The 24084-nt window shown below is 38.7% G+C and overlaps 2 protein-coding genes across 3 annotated transcripts in view; one reads left to right on the forward strand and one right to left on the reverse strand.

The window, feature by feature from the left end:
• hydin (HYDIN axonemal central pair apparatus protein) overlaps window positions 1-3914 on the reverse strand; it is a 137266-nt gene extending 133352 nt beyond the window's left edge. For both annotated transcript variants that reach the window (XM_039809874.1, XM_039809873.1), the window contains exons 1-4: window positions 3889-3914; window positions 3165-3240; window positions 2169-2294; window positions 340-459 (exon numbers count right to left, since the gene is read on the reverse strand). In XM_039809874.1, the coding sequence (XP_039665808.1) occupies window positions 340-459; window positions 2169-2294; window positions 3165-3236 (318 nt within the window). In that variant the 5' untranslated portion in view covers window positions 3237-3240; window positions 3889-3914. The remainder of the gene's footprint in view (window positions 1-339; window positions 460-2168; window positions 2295-3164; window positions 3241-3888) is intronic.
• A 3005-nt stretch (window positions 3915-6919) lies between these two features.
• On the forward strand, window positions 6920-22131 carry pnp6 (purine nucleoside phosphorylase 6). Its single transcript, XM_039807486.1, has 6 exons — window positions 6920-7076; window positions 15137-15300; window positions 15419-15522; window positions 19728-19903; window positions 19998-20188; window positions 21496-22131. Exons 1-6 carry the CDS (start codon window positions 7045-7047, stop codon window positions 21690-21692), a joined length of 864 nt encoding a protein of 287 aa, XP_039663420.1. The 5' UTR covers window positions 6920-7044; the 3' UTR covers window positions 21693-22131.
• Window positions 22132-24084: the final 1953 nt, after the last annotated feature.

Consider the following 24084-nt stretch of genomic DNA (forward strand, 5'->3'; position numbering starts at 1 on the left):
ACACAACAATTATTTGACGGTGTCTTGTTCAAATTGCATTTATAAATATCCTCCAATCCACTATGACCTTTTCCAATCATTCTGCTTCCCTGACATACAATACAACACCCATGCACGCACGCACGCACGCACGCACGCACGCACGCACACACACACACACACACACACACACACACACACACACACACACACACACACACACACACACACACACACTGTAAACCTTTTTCTCCTTCTATTTCTGTGGTTCCATTAAAGGTTCCATAAGCTTCACTAAAACATGAGCTCAGACCCTGTTGTTTGTGTAACTCTTTGCGTAGTCATCACTCATTCACACACCTTGTCAATGTTGTGGAGACGGAGAGGTAATGTGTAGGTCTGTGCAGGAGTGAAGTTCTGGAAAACCAGCTCAGATGGGTAGGGCTGGAAAAGTGGCTGATCCATATCCACTAAGGACAACTGAAACAAAAACAGTATACACTAACTCTTTCCCAAAACACAAAACATATGCAGTACCCATTGCCATCCCTTTCATTGTGTACCTGTAAACATTACTGTTTTTCTTAATGTTGTTAAAGTCACACACACTCAATGAATTCCTTTTGACTAATTACGCCTGGGTTCTATCAGATTCAAAAACATTTGTTGCCAACTTAATGTATATATACATGGCATACTTGCTGAATTTACATAATAATGTGCATTTACCACACTGTTTTGGAAGCAAATGAAGGTTGTGATAATGCATTATTTATTTAAGGAAAGCCCTGTACACTCCTATAACAAGCGGATATTCAGATTATTTGAAGTCATTGATAACATGCAGTTATTAATCTTATTGATTTTTCATGAGGTGTTTTTTCATGAGGTTTTTCAAAGCTTATGTGTTCTCTGCCAAGAATTAGATGTGAAGATCAATACCACTCTTTTATCTGTACGTTAAATATTTTTAAATGTTGAACTGTTTCTTAAACCAAGATTTTATAATAAGTATGAGAAAATTTGCCTTCTTAAAGTTAACTTGACTGATTTTAATTTATCCTCTATCATTGCACCATTGCCAGTCATAGAATGAAAATAATACTGTGATGCTGTATATTAAAGTGTGTAATTTTGTGGCTTTCAGGATGACCTAAAAATATCCTGCTGGTCATTGCTCCTTATCACCTGCAGTGGCCCACAGTGGGGGTCACTCAGATTACATTTGCATATTGGACAAGTCAACACAAAATGTGGGTCCTAATTATGATGAGGGGGCATTTATTAATTTCATAGACATTTCACAAACTTTTGATGGTATTTTGCTCCAAGCTCTCTGTTAGACTCACTCTGACTTTAAAAGTAAAGAGCATTCAGTCACATTGGTTGCCCTTTGCCCATCAATTAGTGTCTGCTGACTAAGGGAAAGCAGCTTTGGTACAATGTAAATGACCTTAGCAGACAGCACTTGCTCTGTATGCAGGGGATTAATGGTGAAATAATGAGAACTTTGAATGAAGGTGTTTTTTTTCCTCATCTCATCTACCCTTCCAATAAGTCAGCCATATCCATAATTTTATTTAGATATAGCCTATTTATTCATTTATATATTAGTTCAGCCCATAGGATGTCACATCTGACTTTTCCAATTGTCAAACTAAGTATGGTAACTGGTGCTAAAGTGTGTACAATACAAGTATAAGTACAGTATAAGTGACACTGGGAACATTTTATAAAAGCAGTTTTATATACCTTATTATACATTTTTGTGGTCTGAAAGTCGTTTGTAGTGAGGAGACAAGTTGTCAATATCAAATGTAGCTTTCAATGTATTGTGTGAGTCTCAAATGTAATATTGGACTCCCCAGAGTTTTATTCTCATAAAGATGAAAGTCAGCAGCTGAGGCTTGTCTGCCGATGGCAGTGGTAAAGGCAAACTCCTGTCTTACTTTTATCTTTTTTCCGTAAGCTGTTGTCGTTGTCACAGTGTTCTTTGATGGCTTTGGACCAGCCTCTAGTATATGTTTCAAGTTCAAATAACACAATGGCCCATTTACCTGTTTCATCATCCTAGTAAACAGTGCCTATTGTAACCTTTTTACTATCAATGTGCCATCTGCAAACATTATTTTTGGTTGCTCTATCATAAAAAAAGCTATAGAGGTTTCACAACATTGGCTGGCATTTACTTTGTGATGAGTAGTCTTGCTCATGTCAAGCAGTTCCAGGATGCGGGGCTCGTGCATCTCGTCGGTGTTAGCCAGGCGCTCCATTGTAGACTGTAACATCTCCTGGGTGTAAACAGATGGAGTCACCTGCAAACACACAGCAGCTCAGGCTATTATGCTAACTGCACTGATAGCCAGACAGTTTGCTGACTCTAACAGGAATTTAGCAGTGTTGAAGCACCACGTCAAACAAGACTGTTACCACTGATAGAAAAAAAGATTAATAAGCACAAGAGCTGTAGACTGTCACCTTAAAGCTGTCAGCTATGACACATATGTGCAGACGCCTGTATTAGGAACATTGCCATGAATTGATTTCATGTGCTCAAATAATGTAAGCAGTCCCCCATTCAGTGTATCTACAGCATTTGGTGGTTAATATCCTCTCCACACAATCCTCTGGCACCTCTTTATCAGTGCACCAGAAGCAAAGAAACATCTAACTGCACTTAGCCTATTTCAAGGTTAGGTCAGAAAGATTTTAACTTTAAATCTAAATTAATAATGTAACAGAGGGGGTTATTGCATATGCAATATTCAATAGCTGCCAGTTAGATGTGTATTCATAATACGCTCGGCTCTATAATTCAGAATCAACAAAGTTGCTCAAGTAAACACTATTCTTTAATTTTGGACAGAGTGCTGTGTAATGGTTTTACTGCTTTATTTACAAATGTTGTTGTATCATATTTACATTTTTTTTATTAAGTATAGCAATAGAAAGTACTTCCTACTCTTGTCAACTAACGTTACTCTTGGTACAGACACAAGCACGCAGCCAAGGAGAAAGGAGATGCCTAAAATAACTGAGCTGAGGTCATTGCAAAAAAACACTGCAGTCAGATATTGATTTGTGTTCCCTATAAGAAGCCAAGGTAATGATTAGGACAATCTGTTATTTGAAGCAGCTTTTTTAAACGTGTGAAGTTAGAAGCTGTCATAGCATGATATCCTCACCCTTTTTGGCTTGAGAGGCACTTTACTCTTTAACAAAGGAACAGCTGTCATTTTGATTGTTTTAAAGCACATTCACCTGCAAAAAAAAGGGCATGGAAGAGAAGAAAAGAGAAGAGAAGAGAAGAGAAGAGAAAAGAATAGAAGAGAAGAGAAGAGGAGAGAAAAGAAAAGAAAAGAAAAGAGAAGAGGTGTCATTTCGTAATTAAATGCCCGTTTTATATTAAATACGCAATTATCAAAGACGTTGGTTTTAGCTAGGCCTTTAGTAACGTTAACTTAGTTAGTAAGTTAACTTTAGCTAGCTAGCTACCTAACTTAACATTAACGTTTTAGCTGTTCGTGCAACAAGTCCTCAAAGCTTTGTTTTGAGAACATTGACTTTAAGCTTAATGTTACTTGAAACTGGCCAAATTAGCTGTAAAGTTAATTAACGTTACTTAAATACATAACGTTAGACATTATTGTTAGCTTTCTCTAGCTAGAAAATACTTAGCTAGCTAGCCGATGTTTCCAATCACCATGTCAACAGTAACGGTAGCTAACGTTAGCTAGATAACTTCACATTAACGTTAGGATATAAAATCTTTTCTAGCTGGCTAAACACTTCTCTTCCGTCACTGAACGTAAACGTAAAGCGTACCAATAAGACCTGTTGTCTTGTTGCACTGACAAAAAAATATGCAATAGGCTCAAATAAAATAGCTAAGTTTGAGTATTAACCCACCACTCCTCCGTATGTGAACACACGGCTGATTTAAACATTTGTTGTAGTTTGTTGCCTTGGCAACACACTCAAAGACCTCCCAGCAAAGGGTTTTCTGATTGGCTAGCGGCTGCAACACCAAAACTGGCAAGTCCATAGGGACAATTCTGTTTAACTCATTAGTCAATATGATTATTCTTATGGGTAAATATCATATTCATTGCAGTAAGTTGAGATGTTCTAAACCTTCCTTTGTTAGGTTTATAAATGATTTTAAACTGTTCTTTTCCTCACTGAAAAAGATCAGATCAAGTAAAATTGCAAGAAAAATGTGTGACATATCTAGGAAACTACTATTTTGATTAATCTCTCTAAATGTTAATTTATTTTCTTTAGCCTTTTTGCTTTTGACTTGTGTATCTTAAAGTAGCTCCCCCTTTTTGTTTTTGTTTTGTTCTTTGTTTCTTTTGCTCAGGTAATTCTTTCTTGTGCATAGACACTATTTGTATATACGCATGTCCTTTTCCCCAACAAGAGTTTTGTATGTTGTTGTTTTATTGTCAATAAAAAAAAAAAGTCAGTTTAACTGCAGTTTGGTTTGTTTATCAAGAAAGAACGAAGGGTCTACTGTTTTTTGAAGATTCATGAGAACACGCATGTACACGCAGGCGACTTTGAAACGTTTAAAAAAGAAATATTATTTCCTAAATTTTGCAGAGCCTAATCCAACTTGTTTTGGATAAAACCATAAATTACTAACAGCCTGTCTTTAGGCTTATTCCTAATAGTATTTAATATGACTACCACAATGTAAAAATACACCATTGGCATACAAGTTGAGACCGAGCTAATTGAAGTTTATCTATATATCATATTGTGTAGTGCAGGTTATGTAAAATCTTATTTTGAGAAATAAAGCTGTCAAATAAATGTGGCCAATAAATGTGGTAAAAAGCTTAAAACTTCCACCTCAAATGTAGCTAGTGTATTAAGTAGCATACTGTAAATTCAAATGGAAATGTATACTATACCTGTACCGCACAATTGGTGAAAAAGCTTGATTTAAATAAAACTAACATGTAGTATTTCTGTGAATACTTTATGTATGATTTAAAATTGTATTTATTTTTAGAAGTACTATTTTAACGCTTGTTAAAATGTAATGTGTTTCAGAGATAAATTGAAGGATCTTTTCTTCACATGCTTCACTGAAAATGAAATGTGGTTCATTGCAGACTGGAAAAAAAGGATACACAATGGTATACTACTATTAGTCTATACACTATTACTACAGCGCTGTAATAACTGACTGGTGAGTCATGAATCCAGGTCTTCATTTATCCTTTTATTGCCACACTATCAACACACGCTCAATTCCACAACACTATGTGGATGTGTAGGTGGTTGTGGATGTTTTGATGCACGCGCACAGTAATGTCCACAAACTTAATCCGGCAAGAGAAAACACAGTTAAACACTGCTCAAAGCGATTTGACACAGACTATGAAAAAGCTAACAATTAGTGAAATTTAGCACACAATTACTTTCTGCTAATCTAACATCCCTAAATAATCCATGGACACAGTTGAGGAAATAATTAACAGAACAAATTAAATGTATCATTCATATTAGATATGTACATATGTCCCAGCTTATATTTATCAAATGAACTTGTCCCACTCCAGCTCTCTTTTACTTACACACACACACACACACACACACACACACACACACACACACACACACACACACACACACACACACACACACACACACACACACACACACACACAAAACCAACACTAATTGAGCACTGTTTGTGTCTGTTTGTCTGTGTTCCAGAGGGTCATTATAAGGATAAGTACTACAAAACGGATTTGAAAGCCCAGTGAGCACAGTGACAGAGCAGGAATTTCTAATTGAATCTTCAAATTCAAAAATCCACTTATTTATCTCTCTTGGTTGATTGTGTTCATGACATATCGTATATTTGGATGGATATCTTATGGAGATTACTAATCTTTGATCACCACTAATATACATTTTTCCCGCAGGTATGTCTTTTTTTTGCAGTATACTGTATAAGTGACTGAAACTTCTAATCAGTCATTAGTATATAATCTGTTCCACCGCTGATTGTAAGTGAATGGAATATTACTGTAATGACATTTACACTTAACATTAAGGTCAAACTATTTCAAAGCCTTCTCCACATTGCCAAAAACAAAATTCATTATTCTTTATTCAGTTTTTGGTTAACCTAAAGCTAGTTGGATTTAGGTAAATACACTGAGTCTAAAACATTTTGGCATCAGTAACCTACAAAACAAAACAATAAGTCTAGTAGAATGTTAAAATCCTTAAATTCCAAGAAAAGATATTGAGGACATGAACTCTGTCCTCCAGCCCTGGACGTAGTCATTCACTTCACAAAGTTTTAAATCATAAAGTTATATTGGGCAATTATAGTTTTACTATACCATACACTACATCTCTGGTTATTGTACATATTTAAAGAGTTTATTTGATGTGTCATTTTACCATATTGACTTAGGCTTGCTGTTAGCTACTCAGTTTTTGTGCTTTCTCTGCTATCACTTTCATTCTTTCCTTCTAACCCATGAGTCAGCACTTTGAATTGTTGTGCAGCCTGTGTGTGTGTGTGTGTGTGTGTGTGTGTGTGTGTGTGTGTGTGTGTGTGTGTGAGAGAGAGAGAGAGAGAGAGCGAGAGAGAAACTAGGCTACTTGTACAGCATGTTTCAGGCATATACAGTATTGTGAGTTCTGGGATTTGATGTGTTTCACCAAACTTGTAGCATTAGCTTGTTGATTAGCTGTTGCTGAGTTGATCATTTCCCCCATCTTTCTGTTTCTCTATCCTTTAGTTGCCCACTCATTGTTTCTCCCTCTGTTCCCAGCCCTGCCTCTGCCAGTGAACGGATCACTGAGCTGCCCAGCCTTGTAGAAAATTGGATTTAGTCTTCTTCAAAGGGACCGACAGTCATCTGAGGCCCCGCCCCCTCCGCCCTGTACGCAGTGACGTCGGCGCCCAGCACGACCTTCGCCAATCCGTCCGCCGCAGCAGAATCTCCATCAGCCGCTCCAACGTGAACTCAGCACGGGAAACACGACGCAAACAGCGTCTTGTCAGTAGATTGGTCCCTCTCAGCATCAGATATGGAAACGGCATTCTCCTCCAGTCAGTGCAGGTAAGGCAGATAAGGCTGAATGTTGGTGGACCGGAGTGAAGTGAGCCTCATAGTTGTCAAGGCTACCCTAGCATAATTATGATAAGGGCTATCCAGTGGTGTTGCGAGCATAACGCCAGTGTAATCACGTTTGCAAGACGCATCTTGGTATGGGATATTTTTGTATAATCGTTTAGAAAAGCAAGGCTGCAGTAACATGAACGGTGTATTCCGAGGATTAGTTTTCCTCCCAGGATGACACCTCTCACTCTGACGTAATCGTGTGTCACAGGTGGTATAGGCTAAATGCCCATGTTGTACTACAAGGTCTACTCTTTCTTAACATATGTCTACACGACTCGAATTTCTTTCATTAACATTTCCCTTGTCTGCTCACTATACAGGCCAGTCTTGTTTTTTTAGTTCACTTGCAGCCTCGGGGCTTAGCGACAGCCCAGGCTGGTCCAACTGGTCGAAAGTGCTGTGACTGCTAAATAAAAAAAAAGGTGCCGTCCCGCTCCACTCTCTGCTCTAAATACAAAGTTCCGGCAGCACCACGGACAGCTCCGCGCGCAACTGGCCCGTGCGAACTAGAGCCCACGAGCTCACTTCCTGCTCTGAGTTAAATTTCTTACTCTGCTGTTATATAATACATAGGCAACTGTGTTTTTAAAGGTAGGTCTATGTGTGACCTGCCTGATCATTAGATTTGATGCAGAGTTTATTTTAACCTTTTTATTTGAAGAAAGTAAAAGAAGAATCAATAAATAAAGACAGAGGCTACAACTAGGATATATGTTAAAAATTATATCACAAATATATAAATAAATAGGCACTACCACTAGTCAAAAACAAACAAAAACAAGTCACACATCAAAACAAGGGATAATCTTACTGTTATGGACATGTCATCCTAGGCCTACTGTGTGTGTGTGTGTGTGTGTGTGTGTGTGTGTGTGTGTGTGTGTGTGTGTGTGTGTGTGTGTGTGTGTGTGTGTGTGTGGAGACTTGGTGAGAGGCAACTGAAAATTGCAGTGTTTTAAAAAAAGGTTACACAAGTCATTAATAAATGCTGATTGCAAAGCTTGTTCAACTGTAGACAATTACTGATTGTTACATGTATTCAGAGCATGAATGACACTAGTATTAGCTAAATATATAGGCTAACAAGAAGCTACCACCCACAGCTAACTTGAAATCTGACATCCTCTCAACATTAATTTTTATTTAATGAAGCATTATAGCCGGACATTTCTCAGGGTAAGGCTGTTCATCTGTTCTAGCTAGCTAGTCCTTTTATCATTAGCTAGCTAGAACAGATGAACAGCCTTACCCTGAGAAATGTCCGGCTATAATGCTAGCTAAAATATACGGAGGACAACGCTATTAAAGGATAACTTTGTTTGTTTTTCAACCTGGACCATATTTTCCTATGTTTTGGGTCTGAGTGACGTGAAATTGGTCCAGTGTTTAGCAAGATCCCTGCAGTCGGCACTCAGCGAAACAAGCTGCATTGTTAGTTAATGGGCAATTGTGCATCGTTAATTTACTACGATTATTATTTTGAGTGTTTGACAACATTATAGAAAGATCTCTACAGAGATAGACATTTTCTTAGAGAGTAATATCCTTCTTTTTTAACATAAAAAGATCCCTGAGATTGCTATCGCTAAACCCACCAGACTCCATGTAGATAAACAGTAATTTTATTATAATAATAATACACTTCATTCAAAGTGGACAGAAACAAAATAAAATTATGAAAAAGCTGTTTTGCTTCGTCTTTCCACTGTTCCAACAATCACCACTCTGGTTTGGTTGAAATAATCCCTTAATTCACGCATTTACATGTAAAAATATGCCGGCTTTATACACACTAAAAGTACTGATTATTTAAATGGAGTTTGGTGGGTTTAGCAATGGCCCTCTTTGAGCTGTTTCTGGTTAAATAAAGAGGATTTTACTCTTTAAAAAAAGTTTTATCTCTGTAGGTATCCTTTTGATAATGTTGTCAGACACTTAGAATAATAATCTGAGCTTGTCAGTGGCAAAAACAACTCTTTTAGGTGGCGAACTTGAAGATGCACATTTACCCCATAGGATAACATTGCAGCCCGGTTCACAGCTGCTAGTTACAGCGTTCTCGCTCAATACAGGACCAACTTCAAAGAGTGTTGTTCACACCAGTTACAGACACAAAAACATAGGAAAATAGGGTCCAGGTTGAAAAGAAACGAGTTTCCCTTTAAAAGTGGACGAGCAGTATTAAGTGAATATGCTAATGAATCTTGCTGTAACGTCTCCAAACCCTAACCTCTCTCTTTCCTTCCTTCTGTACTCTTCAAGCCGTTCTGAGTCGGTATTTAAACTTTTCCCTAAATTTTGTCAGCCTAGCTTTCACTAAATCTTTCTTTTTGTCACTTGCTGACTGCAATGAAATAGGACATCAAGAATATATATATATATATGTATATATATATATATATATATATATATATATATATATATATATATATATATATATATAGTTAATTTAAATACATTTAAATACTGTACATTCAATTCTCATTACCAAACCATTACTTCTCTTTACCGCAACTGGCCTTAAATTGTAGCGGTAAGTGAGAATGGTGTTGCGGAGGATGAGGAACCTTAGCATGTTTTGCTAAAAATAGAAAAGTCATGATGACTAAGCAAAAACATTTCTCAATATACATAATTAGACATTAAAGATGTACATTTTCACAGATTTTTATAAATCTTAACATTTTCTAAAAAGTGGAAACTAATGTTTCGGTAATGATAATCAATACTGTCGTATATGCAATCCGACAAGAACATATTTAACTTTTAACTGGGGTATGTAAAGAGATCTGCTTACCTGGTAGCCATTTTGAAGGTACTGTCCGATGTGTTGCATCATTCAAAATAAAACTTTATTTAAAATTATCTTGGTGTGAATTGAATGGTTTTCAGTGGGAGAACAAATTCCTTAAATAACAGTGAAAAAAAACATCAGTTGTATGTAAATTTTTTTAAACAGCAGGAGAATCGTGTTTCTGCGTTAAATACATACGTAGGTACGTGGAGCCACAAATAACAAGATGGTGTTACAGACTGAATCTTTAAAGATTTGAAATGTTATATTTTGCCTCTTTAATGAAAGGGAGATAAGATGATGTTTGAGCTTTAGCCAGAATGTCCATTGTAAAAACACCTTTCTTGGTTGTTAGCTGTTAGTTTGGTCAGTCTATTGGGTATAAGTAAAGCAGCAGGAAACATTTAGAACATAATTTAGTTTTCCCCTTTAGCAGCCTCATTGTTTATAAGAATATTTTGGTGACACTCACAACAATCATTACAGCAGGATTACAGACACGTGAAATGGCATCATGTTTTTGTTGGATAAGATATTTCTATGAGGAGGCTACCTTGCTGACATCTAGGGTTGTGCCGATGGCCGACATCACGATGGAGAGCCACCATCGTGAGGCCACGCCCCCCACCCTGTCAAACACACTAATCCTAGTCGCGGGCGCTGGACGGGAAATTGACAAGTGCGTCAGTCTTAAACTAGCAAAGACACAAAGACAAGACACAGGGCTCCTTAAGTGGAAGCTACTTTTTCCCCCTTTACGTGCAATCTATTTGTGAAAAAGACCATCGCTTTGAGCAGACTGGATTGGCTGTAGTGATACATTCTCTCTCTCTCCCTGTCAGTTGTAGCTCGCTCTACCTTCTAGTAACGTTGGACACAGCGGTCTCGAGTGAGAGAGAAAAAAGCGTTAACGTGGAACGCTATCACACTGTCCTTCCTCCCCTCATTGGACTAAGTTTGTCGACACTACTCTGTGCGTGCATCAATAAGTAAGTCTGAGGTCCTGTAGGTACGGGACGATGTTATGCAGGATTTATGCATGTACGTTAGCAACAGTAGGCTAATTCACGAGGGTGACATCTGATTGACTTTACTGCACCGTACTTAAGTGAAAGTAGGTCAAGTTGTAAAACCTACCAGCAGGGCACCATTTACAGAGGGCATTTACATGTATGTGTAATCGTTTCTATGTTAACTGTTGGCCCATAGTAGTAGAAAAAAATATTTATGTAAAGAGATATGAGCTACCCCCCCGCCACCCCGCCGGCCCCGACGACGATATCATCGTCCATCACAATGTTTTACTCTAAACATCGTCAACTGCCAATTTAGGGGACATCGCCCAACCCTACTGACGTCTCCACGTTTCAGTTTCTTGGGTTGATGAAAACAAAACAAAAAGATTTCAGTTGTCAGGATAAATAAATTTGTTTGAATAGCTTTCATCCATTCCCCACCTTATGCTGCCACCAACAGTGAATCTGTTTGTGAATCACACCACCAGATTGGCAGAAGTTACAGCAGCCACCTGTATGTATGCCTGAGTGTAAGTGTGTGCAAAGCTGCCATTACAACCTGAAGGGCAACATGTGCAGCTGACAGGCCCAAAATGGCAGCCATAAACAATTGTGTCACAGTTGTCTGTGCTGTAGAATAAATTGATTACCCGTAGTGTGTCATGATAATTCTTCCACAGATTTTAGAGAATACAGAAATACACTTCCGTTTAATGTTTGTCTTGAAAAAAATGTAATGACTCACCCAGTAACCACGCAGATAGTTGGTCGTTGGAGAATTATTCACGTTCACCACTTTGACTTTACCCTGGCCCAGGTACCAACATGCCTTCTAGGTGGGGTTGCATGATATTGACAAAATGTGATATTGTGAAATCGATTATGAATATTGCGATATCGATAGTAATTTAGATATTTTTTAAACATATGTAAAATTACAAAAGTTACAGGGAAAACGCAGCAAAATAGATTCATAACAAATTAAACAAGTTATGTTACAACACAGGGTTTATTTCAACTGAAGGTCATAATGGACAGGGCCAACAAGAATAAAGAAATAAGGACCATATCTACAGAACAGGACATGTTTTACTGGTTGGACAGTATAAATAAAGAGAACAGGACACAACTTTTCTTTCTCTTCTCTGATTCGTTCCGTTTAGTTGTCTCTATCTATTTCTTCACTTACACTGTCACTCTGTTGAAATATGCACACACGTCACATGGTACGCTCCATAGGGTTTGTCATGTAGTGGACCCGTGCGCTGACCTGCACTGACATGTGCAAGTGGCACGCCATTGGCCAATGAAACATGATGATTATAGCGTTTCAAGCGAGCTCTAAATCAAACACAACTAAGCCACGCAGCCAACGGACGGTACGCAGCGCTCCACAAAATAAACAAAATATTGCATACTTATTGCAACACTTTCGATATATTACGATAACGATACTGAGTCGATATATCTTGCACCCCTTCTTCTAGGGATGAGTTATGATCTGATATTGATATTGATATTAATCAGAATACGGCATAGAAAATCTGCTTAGAAATATAGGAAATATTGGATATGGATTGAACAACACAATGTCAATTTGCTAAATAAAACACATCACATTCATTATTAATTTCACTAGTTTTTATTTTCAACAAATTGTGTATCCAAATATTATACAAATTTTCTATGGGCTCTACATTTGGAAAGTCATCATGGAAACATTAATAGGTCAGGTGTCAAGGGCTGGGAAGATTTGTTTTTCACAGAACCGTATAAAAATAAAGTGCAATATACACACTTACAATAACCTTGCCTCAAACTTCAACAAAGAAAACCTTGCAGTACAAAATTTTCAGATAATAGGAAACAGAACAGAAATAAAGTGCAATACACTATAAATGTATTAAAGCAACAAGTGCTCTACAGTGAGTTTATGTTAGAATATGTTTCTACTTTCAAACTGGCCTCAAAATTTCAACAAAGTACAAAGTAGTTGTACAATGTGTACAAACATACAATGTGTGTTTAAAGTATACATCGCCATACAATGTGTGTTTAAAGTATACATCGATTTACTAAATGTAAAGGCAGCGATTGGCAGAACAGGCAGCAAAATGACAGTACTCTGATCCAATGGAAATCAAAATTGTGAGATTGACAGCACTCTAGCCCGATAGATTGGGGGGGCTTCAAGGAGGGCCAATCATATTTCGGGGGGGGGATTGAACACCCAAGGCTAGTCTGGTAGCTTTCGTCTTAGATGGCAGCTCTAAAATGGGCTCAAAATCATCAGGCTCTCTCCTGCTGCAGATTGGTCTGGTAAAGGCTGCAGCCTGAAGTGTCATTGCTTTTTAATAACAAAGCTTGAGGCGTAGAGGGAACATTAACAAGGTTATAGCTTTACCATCAGATTTATAACCAGAATTACAGTCTGTTTCAGACTTTGTATAATGTAGTACCTCAAGGCATTTCCAGTGAAATCAGCATCCGGATCGTGGATAATAATCTGGCTTGTACACTTATAATGAAAAATTGTGTGGCACAATGTGGTATTTATTCTTTCTTTTTTTTTTTTTATTATGCATTTCAGAGTTTCTTCCCCTCCAGCTGATCATTTAACTATTATTTAACATGGGTGTTACAGAATATTATATAATAGTATCATGACAAAGTGCAATAGCTTGGCGTGAGTCTCAGAAAGTTGATTTGTCATCATGACAAAGAAATCCTGCGGTATAATATTCCAATAGGATGGGTTATGTTAAACCTTTTGTGACATCAAAACAATGCAAAACAACTACAGTATGCTGAACTAAACTGACTTTTCTTGTCAGCAAGGTTTTCTATTTTGCCTAAAGGTTAGAAAAAGCAATCAATTGAACATGTTGTACTGTAGAATTGGCATTCATGTAGGTGTGAACAAGTGTATGTTTGCTGTCCATTAACATTGTGATTTCAGCAAAGACTTTCCCTAGTTTTCTCAGTGCAGTATATTGTTTTGTGTGTGTGTTGTGTTTTTTGTATGTCTTCCACATACAATATATTGCATATCTATTTCAGTACAATTGCTTACTGTATTAATTTATTTCCCCTGCTGTTTTACACACCCAAAACAATTAAATGAGAAAACTACTTTCCCACATACTTTTCCATAACTCATACTATTGTTGAAAGAGACAGCGCTGTATGTTCCCCTTAATTAGCTGTAATTTGTAGTTTATAGTCCTGTTTGAGAAGGAGAAAAAGGTTTATAGCATGTGTGTGTGTGTGTGTGTGTGTGTGTGTGTGTGTGTGTGTGTGTGTGTGTGTTCGTGTGCATGTGCATGTGTGTGTCATCATTGCAAAATGTGGTCCTGGAGACAACTACTGCAGTGAGAATTTCCAAAGAGGCCGTTTTAATACTTAGCTAGGTTTTTATATGTCTGCGGCCAGACTTTGTCACTGTGATAGCCTTTCAACTTTACAGGTATATAATTAAGGCAGAGTTTGAAAATGGGTGCGGTCCTAGTTTATATCGATGACGTTCCACTTCTGGGATTGCTCTGCTGCCAATGGAAACTCCACCGGATTTCACTCATTTAGGCCCAGATATCCGTTACCTTGGGCTTTCTTTGTAATGACATTTTAAACTCAGGTCGACTTACTTCTCTGAAGGGTAAATCCAGACAGCTAGCTAGACTATCTGTCCAATCTGAGTTTTCTCTCGCGCGACTAAAACAACCTTTGAACGTACACATGTTCCACCAAAACAAGTTCCTTAGACAATTGTGATTGGTTTAAAGAAATGCCAATGAACCAGAGCATGTTTCTGTCCCATCCCTGAATGCTGTGTGGACTAGCCACCAGACCCTCTGCGCTGTGGAAGAAGATCCGGCAATGCGAGGCTAGTGCAGGCCGAATAACAGCCTTGCCACGCCCACTTTACGCACCTGGCCTGACAATCGTACAGGATACAGTCAATGAAATTTTACAGGTGTATCATTTAAATGATAATCAAAATGAAGGCCAAGTTCAAAAATGGGTGTTGTCTGAGCATGGTATGGGGGTAGGAAGTAGGGAAGCCCCTCCCCCACACACACACTTTACACCTTGTCCGGATTTGGTGTCGCGTCTGGTGTGATCCCATCGCATCCCATGTTCTAGTATTTAACATTAACCAATACTCTTTCCATTACTTTCAATTTCAGTTATGAAGAGTATAAGGAGACAGCAGACTGGCTGCTGGCCCACACGGAGCAGCGTCCTAAAGTAGCCATCATCTGTGGTTCAGGCCTGGGCGGTCTGGCTGACCTGATGGCTGACAAGACTGCGTTCACGTATAAGGATATTCCACGTTTTCCCACCAGCACTGGTAAGTTGTCTTTGAAAAATTGCTTTTTATTTAAAACCTTAAAAAAAAACTTAAAAAGTGTTTGGAAACTGTACATAAGCATACTAGCAGCTGCTCATACTGTATATGTGCTGTGCAGTGCCGGGCCATGCCGGTCAGCTGGTGTTCGGGAGGCTGCAGGGCCGTGAGTGTGTCTGCATGCAGGGGAGATTCCACTTCTACGAGGGCTACAACATACACACTGTAAGCTATAGTACAAATTAATATGAAGTAGTAGTTTATGAAATACTGCTCGTAAACAACTTTAACGTGTTTAAATAAAACAAGATTAAAAGTCGACTACCATACTATTAGTTACCATACTATTAGTTGTGTGCTGCTGCACAGTTATGATGCTATGGTCAGCATGCAGCATGCAGTGAGACATGCTGATGTTTCAGCTTGTTAATTACTCGATTCTGATTGGCCAATCGAGGCATTGTACGATCTGTTATTTCTGTATAACAGACCGTTTCTAAGTATAACAGACCATTTCCATGGACAGAGTTCTCATCATAGACTCTGGCAGACCATTATTAAATCAATAAAATCTTTTTCAAATCAACATTTGGGCTCTTGTGGATCAAAAGGAAAGAGAGGTTGAAGGAAACAGGAAGCGCTAACAGAGCAAATGTCATGCCCGCTCCTGTGTCAAGTTATTGTTTTACGTTCGGTTCTCCTTGTTGTAGATTATTTCCATGTCCGGTTTTATTTTGAAGGTTTCTGTTAGTGTTCTTCTTTACTTCCTGTTGTCTTTTTTCCCTCCATTGTGATTATATGTCCCTGCCCTAATGTGCTGCACCTGTAGGGTTGGGTACCGAAACTCGGTGCCAATAGGGAACCGGTGCCGACGTAAACGGTAGTAACGAGACCGAATAAGAACGAAAATTTCGGTGCCTCATTTCGGTGCTTGACTTTACACTACACCTGACAGCATGTAACGTTAGCCTACCTTTAGCTAGCAGCTGGATTAAACACCGGTAAAATGTTGACAGCTAACGTTAAACAGTGTAAAGTGTGACTGTATTTCACTGTGGAGGACTTCAACAGCGGGATGTAACAGTCTGCTCTGCAGCGCAGCAGCTGCCGTTGTCGCAATTCATAGATATACAGTATGTTTATATGGTCGGAATGAAACAACACAGACGGTGCGTTCACTTGCAGCTGCAGTTGTCGGAATTAAACAACACAGACGGTGCGTTCACTTGCAGCTGCCGTTGTCGGAATTAAACAACACAGACGGTGCATTCACTTAAAACAGGTAGCCTCGTGGTGCATTCACAGTAATTGTAAAATACCCTTTTCCCATCTGGGGTTCAACAGCAATTTACTGGTGAAATAACTTATTGTTATTGTTATAGTTATTACATTATTATTAAATCTTTAATTTTGACCATGTCCTTAGCAATAAACAAGTCACTGACTGTTGTTTACTACCCTTATTTTTTTTCTTATTTGTTTTTTACTTTATTGAAAAGTACCGATTCAGGCACCGTTTAGGCACCGGAACCGTTTTAAAAGTATCGATTTAGCACCGGAACCGAAAAAAAACCAAACGATACCCAACCCTATGCACCTGTGTCTCATTGTCTCTCCTGTTTTGTGTATTTAAGTTCTTCTTACCCCAGTGCGAGATCGTCTGCTTTCTTTGTGTTCAGCCTTCAAGCGTTTTCATAGTGTCCTGTTTTTGAGTTTGTTGTTTCCCTGGATTTTGACCACTGCCTGTTTTTTGGATTACCCTGTTTGTCTGCTGATTTGGACACTTTTGCTTGTGGGTTTATTCAGTCTCTAATAAACTGTTTTCGTCATTTTTCGTACCTGAGTTGTGCATCTGTGGGTCCATACGTCTGTGTGCGTGATAGCAAATAGCAACAGTCCAAACACAGCATTAGTTAGCTCCATGGTTAGCTCACTCACAGGGGCGACCTGGCATCCACCGGAGAGTGGTACCGCTCATCAGCGGTAAAGTTAGCCGCCCCGACCGGTCACACGCTGTAACCTCTGTATGAGTTGCCGTGTAATAAGCCGTGATAAGTCTTCAGGCTGATGCAGGACCCCTCTGCTTTGCGCAAGGGTTCTGCATCACCCTGTCTGGGTTCTAATTCGCAATAATGACCGGCACGCTCTACATTTTCCCTTACCTATCACTTACTGTATAAGGGCTGCACAATGTGAGTAAAATATGCAGTAACGTTGATGAATATCGTGATAACGATATTACTTGCGATAAGTAAACAGGTATCAAAGTGTACTCAGTTCTGCCTTTCTTCTGCTTTCAGTATACTGCTAAAATACAACAAATTGCTTTTTGAATAAAAAAAAATGAAAGGAAATTATTTCCAACATTCTTTTATTAAACAAAGTGAACATTGAACTGAACACAAAAGACACCAATGGGCATTTTCAGCCTTTATTTTGATAGGACAGCAGAAGCCATGAAAGGGGAGAGAGAAGGGGAATGAGACGCAGCAAGGCACCACAGGTCAGAGTCAAACCCGGGCCCGCTGCGTCGAGGAGTAAACATCTATATATGGGCACATGCTCTACCAACTGAGCTAACTGGGCGCCGAATACTGATACTTTTAACTAACTCGAAAAATCCCTTAGTGTCTTCAGCAATGTTTTTACTGCGCAAGGTGATATTGCAATGGCGATTTAAAAAAGCAATTTATTGTGCAGCCCTATTACTTATTATTATTATTATTATTATTATTATTATTATTATTATTATTATTATTATTCATCCTGAGGGTGACATCTTATGGCAATCCATTCAAAAGCTGTTGAGATATTTCAGTCTGATACAAAGTGGTGGACCGACCACTATTGCCATCCATGCCGCAAGCATGGCTAAAAACATAATAATGTGTGTTCTGTATCTCAGAATGACATGGTTTGTCTATTGGACTTGTTGACTTCGGAATGACATTGATTCAATAATTATTCAAATTAATTTTGAAGGATATCTATGTGAACTCTTATTTGGTGCAGAGATGCAGACATTTCCACTTGTTACTACTCTAAGTTGCCGTGTGAGCAGCTTCGTGTCTCAGTTTCTGTCACAAGGCAACTTGCTTCAGCATTTTGAAACCTTGCTGATGTGAATGATACACTATACACTGTATAGTATACAGGATAACTGAACAGACGCTGCCAGTTCAAACTCTGAGTCTGTCGACCGCTTTGAGAAAAACTAATAACAAAACGATCAGTCTCAGCTGTACTTTGTAGTAAGTGCTAAATAACAAGTGTTAGCATGCTAACACACTAAACTAAGACGGTTAACATGGTAAACATTAGGCCTACACCTAAATGTAAATGCTAGACAAGAACATGTAAGAATGGTCATTGTAGGCATGTCAGCACTCTGGCGTTAGCATTCTGTTTGGCTTTTGTTCTCCCTCATCAGGTGACATGAATAATCATTGACTAAAAACTAGCCTAACTCAGGCAAAAATGTATTCCCACCCAAGAGCCTTTTGGCAAATAATTTAACCCTCCTGTTAAAATATCAAAACCAATTTTAACCAAATTGTCAAAAGAAATAACATGGATGTTTCCATGCAATGCCCTTCACAAGTAAAATAAATGATCAGTTCACGGCTTTCATTGAATTTGGGTGTTTTATTTAATTTATAGCATTTGAATTATTATTATTATAATTAAAGAACATTGAAAAAAGTGACAAAGCTTTAAAAAACATCGGGAGAAGCGACAAAAGTGTGGGAAAAGAAGACCAAAATGTTGAAAACAAAGTTTTAATTTAAAATTTTGACCCAGAAAAACAAAAAGCTGCACGGTAGATTGGAGGACAACACAAGGGTTAATCAAGTCAACTCTTTATTAACAGCTCCATGCTACAGTGTAAGTACTAGTACGGACAGTCCTGCTATTACATATGCAGCTTTCAAGCCACAAGTCAACTTACAACACAGTCCACCATTATAATATGAAAATATCTCATCAAACGGGCCAATGTTGCAAAATGACAGCACTGACCTTATCAAGAGACCAGGGAAAACATCGCTGAACTAACTAGCAAAACACTTTTGCAGGCAATTCAAGCTGTAGAGAAATGGGAAATAGAAAAAGCAATTTCCAAACGCGACTACAGTGAGAAGTAACAACAGTCATTTACGGGCCATCAGCTGCCCTATAAAGGTTAGTACAGAACCCGACTGTTTATGCACAGTTCAAGAAGGACCCACAGTAGTAATAGGAATCCTAGTGTCTACTGACAGAAGCTGTCGCTTTTAAATTATTGGCTTCTCATGTGATGCATTTTCTCCTCTGTTGTTCTCAGGTGACCCCTATCTTGTAACTCCCGTTTGTGATAATCTGATATACGTCAAAGCAATAGAAACGACAACGGCATCTTTCTCTGAAGCATAGCATGTTTGTCACTCCAGGTGACGTACCCGGTGCGAGTCTTCTTCCTGCTGGGTGTGGAAACTCTGATTGTGACAAACGCGGCGGGGGGACTCAACGGCAGCTACAATTTGGGAGACATCATGCTCATAAAGGATCACATCAACATGCCAGGCTTTGCAGGGCAGAACCCGCTTTGTGGACACAATGATGACAGGTACAGCACTAACACCAAGGCAGGACTATGAAAGGGAAAGTTTGTGCATCTGTATCTTATGTCCCATTCCTTCCTTAATTTCTTACCTCTCCAGGTTTGGAGTGCGTTTTCCTTGCATGTCGGATGCCTACGACCGTGAGCTTAGGGCTCTGGCCAAGCAAACAGCAAAGGAGCAGTGCTGCGATGGCTTCCTGCAAGAAGGGGTTTACTGCATGCTGGCTGGGCCGTCATTTGAAACCATTGCAGAGTGCAGAGCACTGCAGATGCTGGGAGCGGATGCTGTGGGTCAGTAAAGCTCTCTCATGCTCACTTAAATTGATACTGATGTGTGGTGGGACAGCCTCTACATCTACATCTACAACAGCGTAGTAGGGATATTTAAATGAATATGAATTCATTTTTCCAATAACAACATATAATTTGCTCTGAACAAATACAAACAGCATTTGCATTTTGCAGTAGTATTACCCCTGGAATGGGAAGCGAAAGCAGCATGACTTGCCAAAATGTAAACAAATATAATATAATAGATTAGAATAGCTAGAATAGGTTTAACATCAGTTTTCAGACAGTTAGTGAGATTCCTCCTCAATAACCTTTTACTTTCAGTTTTCAGTAGAATAGTCAGGCATTGCAGGATAAAGGGCCTGAAACACCCGACCGCGTGCCAAATGCGGGTGACTTTTTATCCACTGGCGGGTGAAACTGACAATCTACCTACCACGCTGGCATGTAGCCGATGAGAATTGAGTGATTCGTTTGTTGTTTGTTGCCACTGTTGTTCTTTCACATTTCAACCAAATCCATTATTTCCTTGGATTTGAGCTCTAAAATGTGGCAGCACATTACTGGGGTGAAGAGGCCAACTGAAACAAGCCACCAACAAAAACATTGGGATGATTCAAAGAAAAGTAAAATAAAACGTCATTAATTAAATTGATTTCGTTAAAAACTCTGCAGCAATTGGTATTCTTTTTTTTTTAAGGTAATTTTTTGGGTCATTTTAGGCCTTTAATTCCACAGGACAGGAAAAGTTAAACTTCAGGCCCTGGTCATGATTGAGGCCCGGCACATTATGCCAAGAGAGATTTTCAGAATTGGGTCAATAGCTTTAATAATTTTGTTTCATAAAACAAAACAACTTTAATTTTATCTGTACCTCCTTCCATGTTTTGATTAAGTTTATTTTGAACATGTTAAAAATAAAAAATAAACATGTACATTTCAGTACAAGCAAGAAAACCAACAAAACAACATACTCAGCAAACATATCTTTCAAAATGATTGTAATTTTCCACTGCTAAAACCTCTTGTTCTATTTCCACGATTCATTTAGACTTAACTTTTCTATCTTTTTTTCAAAGGTGGTGTTCAAATACAAAGCGTGTTCTTTTATTCGATTAATTTAGGTACATGCATGAAATAGTATGTTGTTTTGTATATTTTGCTGGCAGTGAAACGTTATATATATATATATATATATATATATATATATATATATATATACATACGCATATATATATACGCATATATCATTGTTATACCCAGGATTAAGTCAGTGCACCTGAAACAGATTTCTCCGCTCTGTCTAGGAATGAGTACAGTGCCAGAGGTGGTGGTGGCTCGTCACTGTGGCTTGCGTGTTTTGGGTCTCTCCCTCATCACCAACAACGTTGTGACCGATTATGACAGCGTTGAGAAGGCAAACCATGAGGAGGTGCTGAGGACCGCCCAGCACAGAACCCAGGACCTCCAGAGGCTCGTCAGCCACCTCATCGCCAAGATCTAGTACCTTCATCTGAAATCTGCAGACTAAAAACATGTCCAGCCTCCCAATTATGGCATTGGTGAACAATCCTAGCTTTGAGGTTAAAAATGTTTTGGTGCAGATGGTAAACTGGTCAAGTATGTGTGGATAGGTTATAACTTGTTTGGGTATTGTATTGTATCGTGGTTAACTGGGGGAGCGCCTGAGATGTTTTTGAGGTAGAGGGCAGAAGAAAGAAGTGTTTTGAGAATGTCAATATGCCACTTGTAATAGCTGGAAATTTCCAATTCCAATTCCAATTTCCAATTTCCAATACTCATGTACAATGAACCGTAAAGCACACGGGCTCCAACGGGACTTCATGGTGCATTCTGGTGCCCCTCGTTAACCTCATGGTGCATTTAATTCCACCTTTTAAAGGAACACGCCGACTTATTGGGAATTTAGCTTATTCACCGTAACCCCCAGAGTTAGACAAGTCGATACATACCCTTCTCATCTCCGTGCGTGCTGTAAAGCTGTCTGATGGCTCCAGCGGCATCAGCCCATCTCAGAACAGGCAGGTGAATGGTTCCAGTAATCCTACTGCTCCGAATAAGTGACAAAATAATGCCAACATGTTCCTATTTACATGTTGTGATTTGTAGAGTCACAGCGTGTACAAAAAACAACGTAACATGAGACACAGCCATCTTCTAACCGTAAACAAACCGGGAACTATATTCTCAGGCGGAAGAATATAGTACTTGGGCGGAGTGATATGCTCGCAGCAAGCCTGTCTGAGAATATAGTTCCCGGTTTGTTTTACGGATAGAAGATGGCTGTGTCTCATGTTGCGTTGTTTTTACACGCTTACAAATCACAACATGTAAATAGGAACATGTTAGCGTATTTTGTCACTTTACCAATTCAGACAGTAGGCTAGTTAGAACCAGTTACCTCCAGGATCTGTGCTGGGCTAAGCTAATGCTGGAGCCGTCGAACAACGGCTACGTACACGAGATGAAAAGGTATGTATCGACTTTTAATCTTCTCGATTACGATGAATAAGCTAAATTCCACTAACTCTGAGAAAGTCAAACTGTTGTTTTAAAGTACCTTTCTGCCATCTAGTGGCTCTAATTGTGGCATTGCCGTCACCCCTGAACATTTTTTTTCATTGAAAATGTAATCGAACCGTGAACTTACAGTCAAACCGCGACAACCCTATTTCTAACAGCTAGTTAAATTTGTCCTTTGGAGGTGTGATATCTATGAATTGAAAGAGCAACAATTAGCAGTTAGCCATTAATGTAAAAGTTTTAATAGAAGTCATGCTTCGGCTTCATTTATTTATTTATTTTTGACCGTTTTTGGTTTAGCACTGTCCAATCGTTTGGGGCAAATAAGGATAATTAGTACATGATTACCAAAACCCTTGAAACACTTAGAGAGTAATTTAACACCAGGCTGAATCACACTGTTGCACCAGCCTTTGCTGGTTGAAAGTCTCAAGTAGATTCCACGGACGGACCACGGCAAGCATCACTGTTGCCTGTGGTTGGTGTGGTCAGAAGTATATACCTGTACCCACACCCAGCAGTGATGTCACAGTGTACTGACACATCTTGGAGTACACTTTACATCATTGCTGCGAGCTAAGGAATTTAAACCACTGGAGGAAAAAAAAACTTTGACTTTTGCTGTGTGTATTTGAATCCAAATCCAGAGTATTGGGGTGGCTACTTGTGAATACAGTAAACAGTTCCCATATTTAAAATGCCCATGTTCTCCCAGATCATGGATCAATTAATGCAATAGGAATAAAGTGGTGGCTATCTTACAACCCTCATTGGTATGTACTGTATTCCTACCTGCTTTAGTGCTACAGGGTTGTTTGGGTTTTCCCTTTACAATACAGGGACCTGTTAAGGCAGTGGTAGCATACAAAAAGACTGGGACCTCTCTGGTGGCTGAACCTTTATATTTATATTCATATTAGACAATTGTATGGTCAGTTTATGCTGCTCACTACTAGATTAAGATGTATTCCAGAGACACTGTGCACTATGTGTTGGCCTTGACATGTTGGTGCAGGGATAGAGGAAAAAGCCAATTACTTCTCTAGCAGGGTTTTAGAAGTGAATCCACATAAAATGATTAGAGAGAATATATTAAATAAGTATTGCAATCAAATAGGATCAACTGGCAGATTTCCTTTATTTTGTGATTGCTTGTTATTAACAATGTTAAATAATACTTGCTACTAATTAGATTTGAAGTAGGCAAATCACTTATTTTAATGATCTAATGTATTTATTGATGAAAAAATATGACAAAATGGAAATGGCATGTCAATCCTAATCCTTGTCAGATTCCATGTTTTAGCTGAATCACTTTCTGAAAAGCTTGTCTACAATAGAATCGCAATATA

This window comes from Perca fluviatilis, chromosome 8 (genome assembly GCF_010015445.1).
Source record: "Perca fluviatilis chromosome 8, GENO_Pfluv_1.0, whole genome shotgun sequence".
Lineage (NCBI taxonomy): Eukaryota > Metazoa > Chordata > Actinopteri > Perciformes > Percidae > Perca > Perca fluviatilis.

Coding starts and splice junctions, on each gene's coding strand:
- pnp6 (XM_039807486.1), top strand. CDS start 7,045: ATGGAAACGGCATTCTCCTCCAGTCAGTGCAG. Junction 15,523..19,727: donor AGGGCTACAACATACACACT/GTAAGCTATAGT, acceptor TTGTCACTCCAG/GTGACGTACCCGGTGCGAGT. Junction 19,904..19,997: donor TGTGGACACAATGATGACAG/GTACAGCACTAA, acceptor TTACCTCTCCAG/GTTTGGAGTGCGTTTTCCTT.